This window comes from Larimichthys crocea, chromosome VII (genome assembly GCF_000972845.2).
Source record: "Larimichthys crocea isolate SSNF chromosome VII, L_crocea_2.0, whole genome shotgun sequence".
In the NCBI taxonomy this organism is placed as follows: Eukaryota; Metazoa; Chordata; class Actinopteri; family Sciaenidae; genus Larimichthys; species Larimichthys crocea.
The window spans coordinates 23113926-23132160 of NC_040017.1; the positions used below are offsets into that span (position 1 = coordinate 23113926).

At 41.7% G+C, this 18235-nt stretch overlaps 1 protein-coding gene across 3 annotated transcripts in view; it reads right to left on the minus strand.

Annotated features, from left to right (window-relative positions):
- The window catches only part of nbeab (neurobeachin b), a 185000-nt gene that overhangs the window by 143373 nt on the left and 23392 nt on the right, over positions 1-18235 (minus strand). For all 3 annotated transcript variants that reach the window (XM_027280396.1, XM_027280395.1, XM_027280394.1), the window contains exon 2: positions 965-1196. In XM_027280396.1, coding sequence (XP_027136197.1) covers positions 965-1196 — 232 coding nt within the window. The remainder of the gene's footprint in view (positions 1-964; positions 1197-18235) is intronic.

Here is an 18235-nt window from a genome sequence, read left to right on the forward strand (position 1 = left end):
ACACACACACACACAAAAACAAGGGGAGATAGAGGACAATAACAAAATGGAGCTGTATTTTACAGATCGGCTAATATAATTCATCCACATGGCACAGGAGGCCCTCAGTGGTGTAAAGTATTCATATGCATCAACTCCAGAGATAATAAAAAACTGTTTCGCTTTAGTTCAGTTTCATTGTCGCAGAGTTCATTGTCTGTGAAATCCCATTATATCTATCACAGAAACACCATTACAATTATATGGAAACTGACTTGTAAATCTAAGTGATGTCTAAATTGTTAAATTTAGAGGCACGATAACGCTGCAGGGAAAATGCATTTGGATTTCATCAGCTTAAACACAATTTACAGGTTACACAAGGATATAGAGGTAATTTGCACAATGCATAATCTCGAGGTGACGCTAACTTCCAGAGACAACGCAGTGACCTGAATGCAGATTTCATTCCATAAAGGTCTATATGCATTAAACCAGTAGTAGCTGTATCAAGGCTGAGTCCATAGTGCAACCTGTCAGGCATTTTCTGTCTTTCTGTACCATCTACATCAAAAAACAAAAAGAACCAAAACATGAACAGGTGAATTACTTTCATTTAAAGTGTCATTGTGCCTTTTGCAATAACTGATGTTTTAGTTTGAACTGATTGAGTTACTGATAAAAATGAAAAAGATGATAATGATTAAATACTTCTAAAATCAACCAAATAAGAAAAACATACTTCAAACATCTTTCTGACTTACATCAATGCTTTTATATTTTCAAGGAGTATTGAATGCACTGCTGCCTGAGTCATGATTTTAGTTTTACACAGACACTTCCAGGGAAAAAAGAATGGGGATTTAGTTGGATGATTTTGTTGCCTGACTGACAGCTAAAACCATAAAGGAATAACCCATATATACTGTACTTGGATGTGTTGGACAGTGACATGATCACAAATCAGTAAATATCTGTATCATACCTGCAATCATGTCTTCCACCGAACTCATTTTGAGCAGCACCTGTTGGATCAGGCCCACCTCGGTGCTTGTTTGCAGGTTTCGAACACTTTTCCGAAGGATGGCGGTGAACATGCTCCAGATTTCAGCCTGACAGGTGACATCGCAGTGCTCCAACAGCTCCGCCATGCAGCCGATGCTTTCCGCATCCTGGATGATGAAGTTTGTCTCCAGATCAAACTCACCGCCCACCAACTGCAGAATAAGACAGATAGGTAATGTGAGAACATGTCACAGATTTACGTCTTCCAACGTGCTGTTTAGGTTCTGTTTGCTGTTGATGTAATGTGCCAGCATGAAGCGGATTAAACTAAACTTTCACGCTGAGCATTTCTGTTTGACCCAGCTTTCAACCCTGTTCTTGATCTGGGTTTTTTCCTCCAAGGGGAAATTAACCAACAGAGAGATTTCACATATTTTCCAGGTCACTACTCTGATGTTAAAGGGCTGGCCAGCACTGGAAGGAGAAAGCAGAGATCTTTTTCCTTTCTAAAAGGTTGTGATCAGAATTTAAGCACCCATGAAAATAAAATAGCCTGGCTTTTAATACTGCTGCTGCTTTCAGGTCCCAAATGATAATCAGTATTAAAAAAAGTAGAAAACAACAATATAATAATCAATAATGCAGTTCTTCCAAGTTCATCAAGCATGAAATTAGCCCTCTAAAGAAGTGCATGGTATATATGGAGAGCACTGACAACAACTTACTGGTGGGCATCAAAGCAAGCAGGTGGAAAATGGGCCGAGATAGTCGCTGCACATTACTGTGATTGACAGGTAATAGCTAGGTGAAATCAAAAGCAGCCTAAAGTAGTGGAAATAGAGCGGTCCGTGGAGTTATAAATCGAGCCACACCTCAATCTTCATCGCATCTTGACGCAATAACATTGCAATGATGTGTGTCCCTGGACTGCTTGGATTTTAAAGTTGGGGGGACAGACTTTCCTCCAAGTGTTTTATTCTCTCGCAGGTATAACAAATAAAAATTTAAAAGGAACAGGTTAAAATAAAAAAGTTTTATGAGAAATGATGCAAAAACTGATCAATCACATTAATTTGCTATTGCTTGGTTTATTTTTATTTTTTGGTGGCTTGCGTTTGTGACTTTGTGTTTCCATTATAGGTTATTTGGCTTAAGTTGAAGTTTCTTGTCTTATTGATACTGGGTGATTTTAAATTGTTGTCTTATTTTTTGTCATTTGTGTGGACCCCAGGAGGTCCCGCAAACCAGTTTGTGAAAACTAAGAATTAAATCTTGCCCAACACAGGTGTCTGGATCCAGTATGAGTGATCGAATCTTTGAAAACATTTTAGCAGCAGAGGCAGTTTATTCAAGAAAAAAGGAAAAAGCTACTGCCTACACACGACATAAAACTATCGCCAATGAAAACCAGACATCTTTATCAATGAGCACTGAGAGCAGTGAGGCACTAACAATAAAAAGGAATTTCACAGCTTGAAAACTCACAGGGTGGGGAGTTATATGCAGTCTGAGTCAGCTCAGTGGCCAAAATGCGCAGGCGACTCCTATAAAGCCGAGCAAGCTGCAACACGTCTGTCTCCTAAATATAGTCCCTATGTTAACTGGTATGGAAAATGAACAAACTGCTGCAAAGCTCCTTATCGGTACGGAGACACTCCTCAATGCCAAACTGCCCACTCCTCCTACCACTGCCAAATGCCACCATGCATGTCCTGCTGTAAAAAGCCAAACACAATAAAGCAACATTTTGTTGCTTTATCCTTCTGTTGGGGTAAAACATGCTGCAACTGGTGGCCAAGTCCAACTGGGCAGTGAGTATAATGTGGTACCAAAACCTCTGATTCTGTCCAAAAGGATCTGGACAGCTACACACAAAATTTACCCACAAATATTAGGCAAGTCACACATTTAAAATGTTACACATGCTTAAGTACCTGGACCAAAATGTGCTTTTTACTATCAAATAATACATGTAGCTGTAGCTGAAAACACACATTTAAGGACTAAACTGCAAACATGTTTCAAACAAAATCAAACACATACTAACATGTGGTTTACTAATCCATGCTTAGTATAATGCAGTGTTATTTATGATTCTCACTCTGTGGCATTTTGTGGCATAAAGACACCAATATATCATCCGATAATGGTGAGAAGACTTTTTATTGATGAAGAGGCTGTCAGAGGTTGTCCATTGTTCAAGTTATTATCGTCAGACAAAAGGCTCTCCTGCTGCACCCATCGTGACGCATATCACCCAATATTGCACACAAGCAGGGGAGAGAGAGCCGTGATATCCAGACAAAACATTATCGTTCTTCAGTGCTATTGGCATTAATCAACCCTATTCACAGGCACATCACAGTCCTGAGGAGTGGTGTAATTGCAGATTCAGATCCTCAGAATAATTTTCACCCATTATGTTACAAGAGGTAAATAAAAGACATGAAATCACTGATTACACACATAACACGTGGAGAGTAGAGCTTTTCTGAGCCATGTTAAAATTCTCAAACAGTAAATCAATACAGCTTTAATGCCACTTAACTTCAGTGATGTAAACCATATAATCAATGTTAAGAAGGGAATGAACAAATTCTTCGTATACATGAGCAAACGGCTGCAGTCTGTTTACACGTCACAGCCGTTAAAACTATAGTTGCTACATAACATCTCATAACCAGTTCAATGAATTCTCTGATCTTTGCACATGTCTACATATAGTCTAATAAATCATGGGGACTTTTACTGCACGTCATGTCTCTCTGTCCTTCAATTCCTCTCTGCAATGCAACCGTGACCTAGCAAATAAAAGCAGAGTGCAAAAAAAATAACCTTTAAACATGGTGTAAAAATGACATTTTATTTTGAAATACCAATCCATAAATACACACTTTATCCAATACAACAGCTCTGCAATGACAGATATCATTAAAAAGTGTATAATGGTCAGTTTCTGGTGACATTGTGTAAAAATATGGATACAATAAATTTATCAGTGAGGTCATAGTTTAATGATTTGGTGTATTGGACTATAGATGAGGCAAAAATCTGGGGAAAGGTGAAAGAAATGGTTGGACTCAGACTGTTTGTTAGAGCTTCATTAGGACCAAATGGCCACTTGCATTTCCTCTGCAGAGAATCTGTCAGAAAGACAACAATCTCTGGAACACTCCATTAATTAGGACTTCTTGTAGAATAGCTATATAGATTCCACTCCCAAATTAAAAAGGCATGTGGCAACCTGCCTGGAGTTTACTCAATGACAGTGAACAGTGACAGTACAAGATGAAAATATTCTGGTGTGAACAAAATGAAACATTGGCCTGAATGCTGCGTGGCAAACCAAGCGGCGTCGAATGGCAAAGACTCATCAGCTTGCCAATAACTGTTCAGACAAAGATGATGCTGATGATGGCAGCAAAACCAATAGGACGGAGGAAACACTGAGTTTAGCTCAGAGAGGTCTTTGAAGATAACAGACGACCTCAGAATGAATCGCACTTTTCAACATAGCAATGACCTTTGAGCACGAAATCAGTGGAGAGGACTGAAGACTGCAGTTCCTCCGACTGTGCCTATCCAATCAGACGAGAGCTTAGATGATCAACACACTTCAGAGGACTTGAAGATGTGATTTCTGCAAATGGCACCTTCAGAAAGTAAGTAAATCAGACGTCTAATTTTGTTTACACAGATCTATGACACATCTAAATGTCTGCAAAAGCCACATTTTTTAAAATTCCCCTTGGAATTCATTTTTAGCTTAGTTTCTCAGCCAACCAACGCTTAATGCAGTTAAAATGTGTTACACCTTACACCGCTACATTCACATATTTTATGGAAGCAGAAGGAGAGGCGCACACACACAAAATGTAAGGTGAATTTACACTCCCTCCAAAACTCCATCGTAAGAATTAAATGTGTAATTTCCTTTCTGGCTCCCTGCTGGCTCTCCAGGACTTATCTAAAATACTATAACAGCGGGACACACTGACAGTGAAAGAATGTGACTGTACACTCATTTATTTTCCGCCTATCTCTGACTTCTACCCCTGATGGTTTCAGGAGATAGAACACCGCTAGCCTTGGTCTGTTTACCACAGCAAAACCCAACGGCAGCTCAGTGTGCTGGCGAGACTCAGCTCCTCTGCTAAATCCTTTCTCACTGATAGCGCTCAGATCTGTAATCTGCACAATAAAATCCAGCTTTGGGAACGACGCGTGTTATTAATTCATTTGTAAATGAGTCGGGACATTCAAAGGTACAAAAGGTTAATTTAACAATATTGCAATATATCACATGTACTGCTGTGCTACTGTCGTGACTCATACTGTAAAGTGTTTCACGGTCTGTATTTAGGTAGAAATTTAATCTATGACAGCCTTTGCTATTATTTTACTCTTTGAAAACATGCAGGGATTACCCACAACTCGTGGCTGAGGACAAGGTCACACAGATAAATATTAAACAGAACTGATAAGTAAACGAATCCGCCTGTCTTTGGACTATTAAAAGAAATAGGCATCAGATGGTTCAGTATTTATATGACAAATGAGGAAGTTTAACTCCACAGGCCTTCTCTTGTCATGTGGTCACCATGTTGCCATGAATCTGCCAGTCAATCTGTGTTGTGCCTCGGTTGTTCACAGTTGCCACCGGACCTAAAAATAGCTTGATTCATGAGTAAACACTGAAAAGCATGTTATATTAATCACCATCATCATCATCATCTTATTAGCTTCTGAGTTTATCCATCCATGAAAGAGAGAGGATCTATTTTCTGTACCAGCATATGGGATGTGAGACCCAGCTAATTATTCCACGCACAGCTTTGCTGTTTTCTGTCTCTGTGTCTCGCTAAAACGTGGAAATTGAAAAATGATGGGCTCTGACTGAAGTCTTTCAGGTGCTACAAGTGTTTGAGGTCTGTGTCACTTGTCACTCAGCATGTCAAGTGTCAGCTTAAGCAGTTATCTCTGCGCGCCCAACCCAACCCCAGCCAATCTATATTCACGTTTTGCTCCACTCAAACACAAATGGAATTGACATTTCTTTGAAAGCGCTATAAGTCGACATCAAAGAGGCGTACTGTAGAAGTTCGAAACAGTGTGAATGCACTGAATTGCAAAGTCACACAAACGCACAGACTTAGCCCAGTAATGGAGAGAAGCAAATTCAGCAGCTGAGAATCCGTGCCGTATGATGCAAGTACCCATGTGCTGAAATCGTGTTTTTGCAGACGAAGGTAAAGCTAACCCACTTCCCTTCTCCCAGGAGAGGGGCCCATGAAAAGAGGAAGCCTGCCTCCTGCAGCTATGGATAATCATATAATTTCAATTAAGAATATCGGCTCCGGATTATTAAGGCTCAGAAGCTCGGTGAAGCTGCGGGTCAACAATTTGCAAACCAGAGAGGAAGGTTATAGAAACGACACAACAATGTGAGGCAGGAGAGTAATACCACTTTAATTAGGCTCTATCTGCTATCTGTGCAGCTCAAGCTGGCAGACCTGTCAGGGTGGTTACACAAGAGTAGTGAGTGACAGCCAGGCTCCTTTCACTGTAATAGCACAGGCACTTCTAGAGAAGGCCCGACTGTTCATAAACCCGAGGTGAAACTACATTAGCAATAATGTCTTTCAGTCAGCCTTGTACACTGGCCTGAGGTTCAGTGAACTGCTCACAAGCTTATTGTCACGTTCACCTGCTGACCTGGGAAGAATGAGATCCTGCGATGCTACAGATAATCCAGCAGAGCTTGTTGTGTCTGAGGAAATGAAAGAACCTAAGCTATTACAGTGATTCTTTAATGTGCTGGGAATAGCATTCCACCAAGCAGGCATTTATTTTACTGTGCAGCAGCTACACCAAAAATTGTTTATGTGAAAGCAATTAAGGTGTGTGCTGTGGTTTAATTTTTCACCCCTGTGGTTCCTCTACTTCAGCATGATAGGGTTATGCGTCTCAATCAAGCATGTTTTTTTTTTTTTTTTTTTAAAGAAGCGAATCCATTTGTGTGTCATCGCTACGAGGCAGAGAATTAAGAGAGTTACATCTGAGCCCTCAAGAAATCCCTCCACTTTCAACCGCTTCTGATTAGGCCAGGGCTGAAGACTCGCCGTCGCCATGGTGACAAGGCAGCATAAGATTGGACTTGAGACAGTTTCCAAGGGAAGCCTACAGTGGCCCGCTAAATTGGGTGAAAATAAATAGAACTGATGTCCTATTTACGAAGACTGCTGGTGGAGTGCGAACATCGCGGTGAAGGAGTCTCTTGGGGGGTAGATGTGGAGAAGGGAGGTGTTCCCCACCGATATTTCTGAACTAATAAAACGAGAAAGTGTTTGGGTTTCAAAGACAGATTCATCAAGTCGGGCCAGATGTGGACAGCAGCAGGAGTAATGTCCACCCTGTTATGTTTGAATTAACATTTTGAGATGTGTAGCTTTTGGCCCTAGGAAATGACTAAAATCACACTAAACCGGCTGCTCTGTTGCCCAGTCACAGTCATCATAATGAGAGAATCTACTGGCTTGATACACTCATGTAAGGATTGTTTGCACTCAGACCAAAAGGCAATTGTTCACGAAAATGCTTGGAACTCTATCTCTGTGTGATGCATTCATCTAAAGGCATAAAGCTCCAAAGTATGACGTTCAGTGCGGCTAACAAACAGCATTCAGAAGCAGAGGACCAAACCAAGAAAGCACAACACCAACAAACAAACATGGACATCATGGAAACGACATAACTGGCGGCTCGTTCCAGTATTCCTCTCCTCGGGAAACTTGTGTTGCCAGCACAGTCGGAACAGCCTGCAGCTGACGTTTAAAAGCGAACGCAATCCACAGGACCAAATGCCAAAATGCAAAAGTTTTGTATGCCGGAGTGAAGAGGACAAAAAAAATGAACTGGCCATTCTGCCGCCAAGTGCTTAACAGCACCGCACAAAACACAATATCTATATAGCATACTTGGATTTGCCATCAGCTCCTCTCACTTCACAGCCACTTGAAAAACAACAAGGCAACAGCATATCACCTGTTCAAAAGTAAAAGTAAAAAACATAAAGTTATGTAATCATAATACAATTCACTCACATAACTTTTATATTTTCACAAATATTTTGTCTATCAATGATATTATTATTATTACCATTATTATTGTGTAAGGTATAAAGCTCCCTCCCTCAAAACATTAATAGCACGTACAGACAATCATATTAAACTATAAAAAGAAATGATTCCTCAGAATAGAAGAAGAGATTTTCTTTTATCCGGTGGAAGATCACCAACTAACATATCATCTCCTGCTTCTGGAGTCAAATGATACAGGCTTGCCAGGAACGCAGAAAGAGGATTAAATGAGTGTGGATTGTTGTTTTGCAAAATGAGTGAGGAAGGAAATCCAACTATGTAACTGACGGAGCAACTCCAAAATAACGCAGACCTGGAAACCACTTTAAAGAAAAAAAATTATGCCAACAGTTTACTTGAAGACAAGAATAAGAGATCAACACATTGGCAAACACTTATTGTCTACGCATGTGTACTTATCTCAGAGTCAGAGTGTGGACTGTCTAGTCTTTCTGCAATGCGTCACTCCTAAAATGAATGACTTGAAAAGAAAAACGATGTATGAAGCGATACTGTGCAAACAAAAGTCTTCATTGAGACAAAATGGCACTGCCACTCCAGGGAACTTTTCTAAAGAGTTGAGCTGGGAGCCTACCTTAGGGCCATTCTTTCTTTACTTTAAAAATGTCACCAAAATAAAGGTCAAGTCATTTAAAAAGGACAAGGGTGTGGAACACTGGAGAGAGGGGGAGAGGTGTCAGATATGTAAGAAAGAAGCTTTATTGCTTTTGTAGTTCAATTTAGTTTGATGAATGGCCTTCACATCAATACTGAACCATGCTAATGACCACACTTCAAACGCCCCATCTATCCACTCCGCTCCACTGATGACTTACCCTCTCGGCAGAGCTGCACACTGACTGGAAGTAAGAAAATAGTTATTCTCCCTCCCTTTATAATCGTCATAATGGAGAGCACACGGAGAGAGGAAACATAGAGGGAGGAAGAGAAAGTATCCTCATTTAAATGAAATGGAAATGCAGACTAGCAGACAGCTGACATGTTTATGTGCCCACTTTACACAACTGATCTCAGACAAGGTGTACTGATTACAAGATAATTCCAGCCGGAGAGACCCCGAAACTGCTGTGATGATAAATGAGTGTGATATTGTGATAAATTAAAACACGCAAGCAGTCGCTATCTGTAGATCTCAGCTGCCTCTCTCCTTTTCTCAGCTTCAGTGAGATGACATCCCCGATCTCTCCTATCGTCTCCAACCATAGCAACATCTTTATTGGCCGCAATAAAAACCAAAATGTTGAAACAAGGTCAAGGCGCTTCCTGCATAGGGTGGATGCACCTTGAATACGAGTGTACTCCACGCCAACGAGCTTTCAGTATGGCAGGAATGATCGCATCATTTAGCTTGAGCACGAGGGAACTTGACAGCTCTTTGGCAACACTGTACTCACAGTTATGTGAATACGGCTTACTTGTATACATAGCATGCTTGCATTTCATTTAAAAAAAGATGAGAGAGTAGGAAGAGACGGAGAGCGGGACTTGCAATAGATATGACAGTCTCTGAAGTGCTCTGACAGTAACACGGGACCATATCTTGTCCCTGACATGCTTGAGAGAGTGGAACACTTTTTCATTTTCTACTTAATCCGAATTCATATTTGCATTGCCGCCGTCACCAAACCATGTGAAAACTGCGTCTATTTAAGACCCAAAATGTGATACTGGCCTTCTTTGTTTACTTAATGGCTTCAACTCACGGATCTTGCACACATATTCTGATTTCATGCAGCAACAAAACAAAAAGACAAACCAGAATCTGTTGCAAATCAACACGAAACGAGCATCAGCCAGAAGTTGGAAACAAACTTTTCTCACCGTGTTACACACTGATGCGTGTATCATAACTGAGGGTATAGTAAATGATTGAGTAGCTCTACTTAGACAGGTGAGAGGACAACGACTGCATAATGCTCACTGCATTCTCTGAGACACCTGGAGAGTCTTCGCTCCTTCACTAAAAATTAGGCTCAGTCTAACAGCTAGCAGACAGCAGCCACCTGGCATGTCTGAGTCTCTCTGAATCTCCTGCCATGTACAGTCAGAGTGTGGACCCACAGTAAGTCTATATTTGACATCCATATGTCTGATAGTGGTTGAAAAGTGTAACAACATTTGCCAACACTTGTTTCCTCACAGTTCAGGCACCGTATTTATGATTGCGGTGCTGAAATGAGAAAGGGAAAGAGCTAAAAAAGAATCGAAGATGAAATAGCAGCTTATAGGAGGAATCATAAAAACAACAACAACAGCAGCAGCAGAAATATTTAGGGTGATAAGTACAAAAGTTCAACGCCACCATGCCTACATTATGAGGTGAGAATCACAGAGGCGTGCATTTACCCAACATCAGCAGTTTGAATGCAAGAGATTAGCGTAAACCTACCAGTAAGCACTGGCAGGCCTGGAGAGAATGTGACCTGAATTAACGACTAACCCCCTGCATGTGACCACACTGTGACTGAGACTTCAGGAGGGTTGGTGCATTGTTTGTGCTAAAGATTTCTGTAATCTTTAGCACTGTGTGTTTATGTCTCACTAAACGGGATGCCTGCAGCATACAGATGTGACTAACAAGCCCTCAGGAAACTGAAGATGGAAAGTGTTTCATAATGATTCAGTCTGGCGGGGAGTCCATCACTGAGGATTTTGGAAAAATCTTTACAGTTAATGGAGCCCTGCTGTGTTTCCTCACTTCTCCTAATTTTATTAAGTAGCAATTTATCAGCTGTCTATGAACATCTGTCCGTCAGTTTTAGTGACAGCTTCGTATCCTCACCTTCTCATTATAAGCTTTGGCTTTCTGTTGTCATAGCAGATCAATACATTGAAATTTGACACACTAAGAATTCAATTCATCGCATCGATTTGTGGCTTCTTCTCACAAAGAGTAGCAGAATCGAAGACGAAAGATCCAAGTCTCAGACAGAGGTGTTCGGACTAAACTTGTAAACAATGGTGTTTTTGAATATGCGGTTAAACATTAATTGCCTGATTTTATTGTATTGTGTAGCGCGTGGAATCCAAATCGGTTCATTTCATGTAACATAAACTATATTTCACAGTGGTAATTACTGCGAAATTGCTTTTTGCATGTATCAACTTTGTTTCATGGGCAAAACACCAATTAAAATATGCAGCAATTTAAAGGTTTGTTTTTTTTCTTAATCGCTTTAATATTTATTTCTAAATAAAGAGTCCATTTAAACAATAAAATCAGTAGCAGCCATAACAATAATCTCCATCAAACACTTTTACCTCATGACATAAAGGTGTGGTAGGCTGTGCCACAGCATAGGAAACAGGCTGGAAATGCTAAACTCGAGCTCTGTCCACAGTCTCGTGAGCACTTGACCGTACCAGCTTTAAGTCAAGGTCGGCGTAGAGGATATTTTTCACTGTATTTCGCTCCAAACAACAGGGCCAGTCCGGGTTAATTGGAGCACAACAGGGGCACTCGAAGACAGCAGTCGGGTGCAGAGTCGCCTGCTAGCGTGAAAGTGTTGGATCTCTAGATGGACGAATTACTTTTTTTTTTCTTTTTTTTCCGATTTCACTGGACACACTCTCAGTGGAACTGATGACTCTGTTGTGTTTCAGGATCCGCGACACTGGAATTCGATTGCTATCCTGATTAGAGCCAATGGGAGTTTAGCTCAAGTGGGAAGGGAATGAGAACACAGCAAGTGAAAAAAATCACAGGTGACATCAATGGCAACAGATAAAAGCTTCTAAAAATGGAGAGGAGAGACACAAACACATGCTGTTTCACACGCAACAGTTCTAATCGTTACTCGTAATTTAATCAGGTGCTGGCAGCAACGTTTGCAACCGCCTATCAACCATCAAATCTTAAGATGATGCTTTTAATATTTGCTCCGAGTACAACTACTGAATGAACAGCCTTCTGTATGTGGGCTGCTCTGACCTAAAATGAAAAGGCTAGAAGAAGACAACTACGTCGTGCATGTTTGTAAGTGTAAGGAATCAGGCTGGCTGAGAGTAACACAATCCCACGTGTTTCCCAGATGCACTGAGGTTTTCATTAAAAGTGCTGTTGAGGGCAGATGAACAGCAGTGGTATGGAGCTCGCTGTTGCTGAGACTTAGAACTCCTCAGCCCAGCAGGCTGTGCCTCGAGCAGCATTCAGACTTAAAGGCATGGCAAAGAAACAGATTGTGAGGGAAAAGGAAAATGAAAGAGGTGACAATGCTACAGTGGGAAGAAGAAAGACACTGTTAAGGGAGAGTGCGCAGAACACCGGGACACAATCTTAGAAAGGAGCGAATTATAGAGTATACCTCATTTGAATACATCACTGAATCATTTTCGCTTGCTTGTTCAGGTCTACGACTACTACTGAGCCATCGAGGCAGAGGTGAGGCGAACCTGACAGAGGAGAGAGAGAGCAGTGCATCTCCTCATCCGATCTTCTCCAGTCATCTTCTGTGCACTGCACAGTGACCATGTTCCCCCATGCATCGCAGCCACCTCATAGGTTTAATCTCATCTTGGTCCTGGCAGTGCACAGCTGTAATGTCCTGATCTGTGCTCCCTGCCACAATGTCAGAAATACGTATCATTTTAAGTCCGTGATGGAATAACATGGTTCTCCTGTAATAGGCAAACGTATCCAGGGAAACAAGTATAAAGAGAATAACATCAACTAAAAAACTAGGACTGACCTCTCACCCCGCAAACACAGCAAGAGAAACACACTGACTGACATTTGGTCGTTAATGTCTCAGTAATTTGCCTGCCTCTTCTCAGGACCTCCAGGCTCTGAAATGCTTTCCTGAACTGACACAGCTGCAACAATTATTTCAATCACAGAGGAAATTATATCAAATCAGCAGGCCCCAAGCAAACACTAAAAAGGTATTTGTGGCTTATCAGTGACGAAGAGAAAGGGTGATGAAACAAAGCACAGAAACATGACCTGAATAAAAGAAGCACATGCCATTGTCAAGTGTAAAAGGCCTCGTGTTGGGGAAAGCTGTGACCTCTTGTCGATTTTCTCTATATTCTCTGCCAATAAATCACGGCAGGAAATGAAGTGCGGCAAATCTCAAAAAAAAGCACGGTGAGTTCAATTTGTCAAGCTGCCCTGACAGTTGTTTGCTCATGCTTATACTTAAATGAGCAGTAATAGCATGACTACGAGTTCCAGCTGCAGCAAAATGAAATGAATGGAAACACACGTCAGGTGTGGTAAAATCATTTAGCCCTGTGTACCATTTCATAATAGGAGAGGTTATTTAATTTGTAGGTGAAAGTGGAGCACAAATGACTATAAGAGGTTCTTTGATGAATCACATTACTCAGAATTTCACCTGCCTAATAAAAATACTCAGGAGGTTTTAAATGTCCTGCTAATCGTAAGTAAAATAAGTTTAATTAAAAAAAAAAAAAAAGCTGGAGACAGAATTTGAAAGAAAAAAAGAGTCATGAGAAGAAGAAGCTTTTATTTTGAAAAGCTTCCCCTGCAAGTTTTTGGGATCTGGACTTGATTCAGATCCCCAAAGCCAGAGGGGCTGAATAAATAATAAATTGAAAAGTTTGAAGGTGAAACTGGAGAAGAAAGATGGGGGTCCTGTTTTTTAGAATATGGTGTCAGATTATTTATACATCGATCTTCTGCACTGCAAAACAAACATCAAGTTTTCACCCTCTGGACGAAGCTCATCAGGAAATGCTAAGGTAAACAGAATATTAGCTTTAAGGACCAAGTAGTCTGGGTCCTGAAATATTCCCTCCATGTGGGATGCTATGAAGTGACTGATGATAAAGAGGGAGTTGAACAGTGCGATTCCCAGAGCTCCTACCCCAGACACCAGCTGCCTGTCTTGATTTCAGCACAGAGGACAGCTCCCTTCCTGTGGAACCCAGTAGAGAATCAGCGCTACACTTCTGACGTGTCAAATGGGAGCGTCCGCTTTAAGTGAAGCTGACAGGTTTAAGCTTTGTAAGAACGCTTTTATATAGTGTCTCCACCGTCTACCCTCAGCTCCACAGCTCCATGCCAAACTTTGTCATCTGAAGCAGCCACTGGTCATAGACGTGAGGCCTTTCATCTATGGTCTTAAACTCTAAAGCAGCCTGACTGATGCAAACTAAAATGAGGATCAAAGCCCAATAATGCCGGTCTGTTTGCTTTTGAATGGCACTCAAGGAAAGAGTATATGAGCACTTTGCCTTATTTCATTCTTCTAATTAATCACACCTTTTAGCAGGCCACACTCGGCAGGGCAGTTAGTGGGAAAGCAGTCTCAAAAAAAAAAAAAAAAAAACTCTCCAAGCCGCACTGCCTTTCCCTATCTCGAATTCACAGCTTACTGTGTGGCAACACAGGCCTGTTTACTATTCTGGTGTGTTGTATCATGTGGTCGTTCCTCTAATCCCTTGAAATGCTTGGAATTGTCAAACAGCAGAAGTGCTCACCTCTCCAGAGGGGGAGAGGAAGAAAATTAAAAGGCAATCTTGCAGGAAATATATCTCGCAAAAAGGAGAGAGGATGTGCTGTGTGAACACATCTACCAGGAACCCGAACTGAATGAATGTGCTAGTCGCAGAACACTCATCATCAAATCTGAGTGTTAACCTGACACAATGACAACCTAGTGGGACATAAAAAAAAAAAATGTACCGTCTAATTTCTAAAAAAATGTCATTGTCAATAGAAAATATGATTTGAAGGGAAGCACAGGCATCAGACGACGGACAAGTGCAGTATTTTGTACATGATCCCAACAGGAACAGTCTATTTCAAAGCAAGGTTTGCAGAGGCATGAAGTCGCTGTCCAAAAACTATAATTGTGTAAATTGGCGGCTACCGTAACTCTGACACAAGACAGTCACCTTGACAGCACTCTGCACTGCAGCATTCTCCTCTGTTCACCTTTGTTGATGCAGTCAAGTCATGTGATGTGATCTAATCCCATAATACAGGACAACTGAAACAAGAACGTCTTCCTCTCCATCTCTCAACACACACACACACAAGTGTCAACCCGGCCTCCCTAATTCCCAGCTAATTAAGCACATTAGATACAGAGCAACAGTTGTGAGCTGAGCATTAACCCCGCTGACCTTGAGATATAATTTGGTTGATATCAAGCTGACATTTCAAACACATTAAGCTGCATCTCCACTTGATGGAGCAGACAGCTGGGGATAGACCCTTACAATGGAGGGGAGTTTGTGTTTAGTGAGCACAGTTTCCTCCAGCTGAACACTGCTGTCAAGAAACATATGTTTTCCCGATGTAAAGAGAGAAGCAAAGCACATCCATCCAGAAATGTGTGCTGCTAGTTTCCATCTGGAGAGGAGAGGAGAGGAGTTTAAAAGAACCACCGCTGATATAAACATCTCCTATTTGATAGAGGAAAGAAAAGTACACTGCAATGCAGACACAAGAGGGAGAGACAGGAAGAGGAGATGGAAGCAAAGACGGCTGAGATAGACCTTTACAAGGCAAGAAAGGCAAAAGATGAAAGGGGGATGACAGCAGAGAGCTCTTGACTCTGTCCTCTCCAGATCATCAAAGTGTCACTTCTCTTAGCGGGCTTGGACTGGGACAAGATGTCCTCCAGGTTAAAAACACAGATCAGTATGCAGGTCACAGATCTGGGGAGGGGAGAGTGGTGGAGAGAGTCCACAGTGTTTACTGCAGCAGTTCCCCACTTCCTCTGCCTGACCACAACACTAATGACACTGTTTCCTTACAGCAATTTATCAACACCCTGACAGGAGGCCATGCTGCTTTACTGGTTTTGCAAATGTGTTATCCAGTTAACGATTGGGTTGTCAAAAAATACTGATTCTTTGACGCGGTCTCCGTTTAATTCGATGGTATCAAGAGGAAAAAAACAAAACAGAAACAGAACAACAGCATCAGGGATTGATTCACTGTCTGTTGTAGCTGTTCTGCTTCTAACCATTGTCCTTCCTAAGCATGATAAGCAACCAATAAAACCGTCTTTAGGGCAGAGCGCTGATGCCTTTATTCTAGCACCGTGGAAGTCCTTTCAGGAAATGAAAATCACAAGAATATACTTGCAATTGTGTATGGCGGTCAAAGCTCTCTGCATTATAGCGAGTAAGGATTTTCACCTATCAGGGGAAGTATTAAAGTAAAGCCGTGTCCCACTGGGTTTATCTACAATTAGCTGAGTAAATAAAGAAAGCATACATTTTTTCTCATTAAAATTCAGAAGGGAAAATGTAAATTGCTGAGCTCTAAAAAAAAAAACATACAGTAGCTCTTACTTTCAACACTCACACCAGCATGTGCATCATAAAACACCCGCCCACCTTTTTCCCTTTTTTTTTCCAATTCAGTTTCTCTGATTCCCACACGCAGAGATCCACGCCTGGGGCAAGCACATTTAAATCCCTCCCTAATCTTTTTCTCTCTGTAAAGTAATTTGTGTTTACACGTAGCACCAAGCAACCATCCAATGGCTATACTTCAAATGCTGGAGATACCTGATGTGCCCTACTGACAGAGATTCTCGAACATTGGGGACAATGTACACCCAACAAGGTCCACAATGTCAAGAAGAGCTCTCCTCTCCTGTAACGTCAAGGTTCTTCAAGATACTGGATGGAAATCTGGACCCAAGGAGGAGGTTTATTAGGATGAAGATGTAGAACCACATCTAATATTATCTAGTCACAAAATAAAACACTTTGCCACAGTGTAAAATTACATTAGTAATTACAGATGAAAGGGCTGAAAGGGGTTAGTGTGCACAGGGTCTTGTGGCATCGTGAAGGGCAACACAAAAAGCAACGGGGTTGGCAGCTGAAGATGAACTGAATTAAGCCACTGGTCGTCCAAGTATCATTATATACTAGTTAGAGCTTTCTCTAATAGCCATCGGATGAGCACAATTATTCAGATGTTTAAGCTCATTATGAGTGCCTTTGTAGCAGCAATGAACAGGGAGAGTTTTGCATATTCAGCATGAGGGTGAAGCAGGGGTTAAGTAGGGTACCCTGTCATCTCTCACTGCAGGTACATTAACAGCTTCATGGGAACTTCAAAAGGCATGCTGCTGGGAGTGGGAGGGAGGGCCCCACTGTCCTTTAATGCCACTGATGGCCAAAACCTCATGTTAATCACAGTCTAATAGATATAATGATCTGGCCAATTATATCTAGAGAATTTGACTCCAGAGTCAGCTGGGATTGGCTCCAGCTTCCCGCGACCCTGATGAGGATAAGTGGTTACGGAAAATGGAGGGATGGTCAAGCTTGAGTAAGAGGAGTAAACAAGGAGTAAACAGCGAAGGAAGTGATAAGAACAGCAGTGTGTCTAAGCAGGGTTTAGGATGTTGCATGGCTTTCTCCAGACAATACCTGAAGACACTGACAATTTCTTGTGATTGACAGTCTGTTTCTGTCTGCTGTCGTCCGTCAGTCTGCTTACTGTCAAATGCTGTCGCTCCAATCTGTATGCTGTATCCGCAGGCATCTACTAACCGCGCGTATCCTCATCGCCCACGACAAATGCTGCGCGCCTTGCCCTCAACTGCTTCTTCACGCCCCAGCTGCCCTCTCTCACCACTCAGTCACCTCCACAAGGACAGGCAGGCCACTTCAGCCAATATCCACACCTCTGCGTCCTTACAGCTCTGTCTTCCTCACCCGCTGGTCCTGCAGGGTAATTACTTGACTGCTTACTGCCTGCCCCACCTGCCTGTGCTGTCAGTCCAAAAATTCATGCTCACTACCCAGTGACAAAAGCACAAATGTCATCCCATGCTGGACCCCATATGCTTCACTTGACGCTTTTGGTGAGAACGGCAACATACTTGCGTTAAAGTGCGAATACATGAACATTGAGTCAGACAATGCAGGAGAATTCCATCATGCAGTGAAAGTCCATTACAGAACTAGTCTTGTATTCAAGGCCGGCATTTACAGCAAAATGAAGAAATCTCTGCTCCTTTGTGGGGATTTACTCGTGGCTGCTGGTATCATCCGTAATTCTTCTTCTCATGCCAGGTGGAATATGAAATCAGTGTAGCTGAATTGTATCTGAGGCAGGCTAGACAGGTTGCTGGTTCTTTAATCCTTCTAAT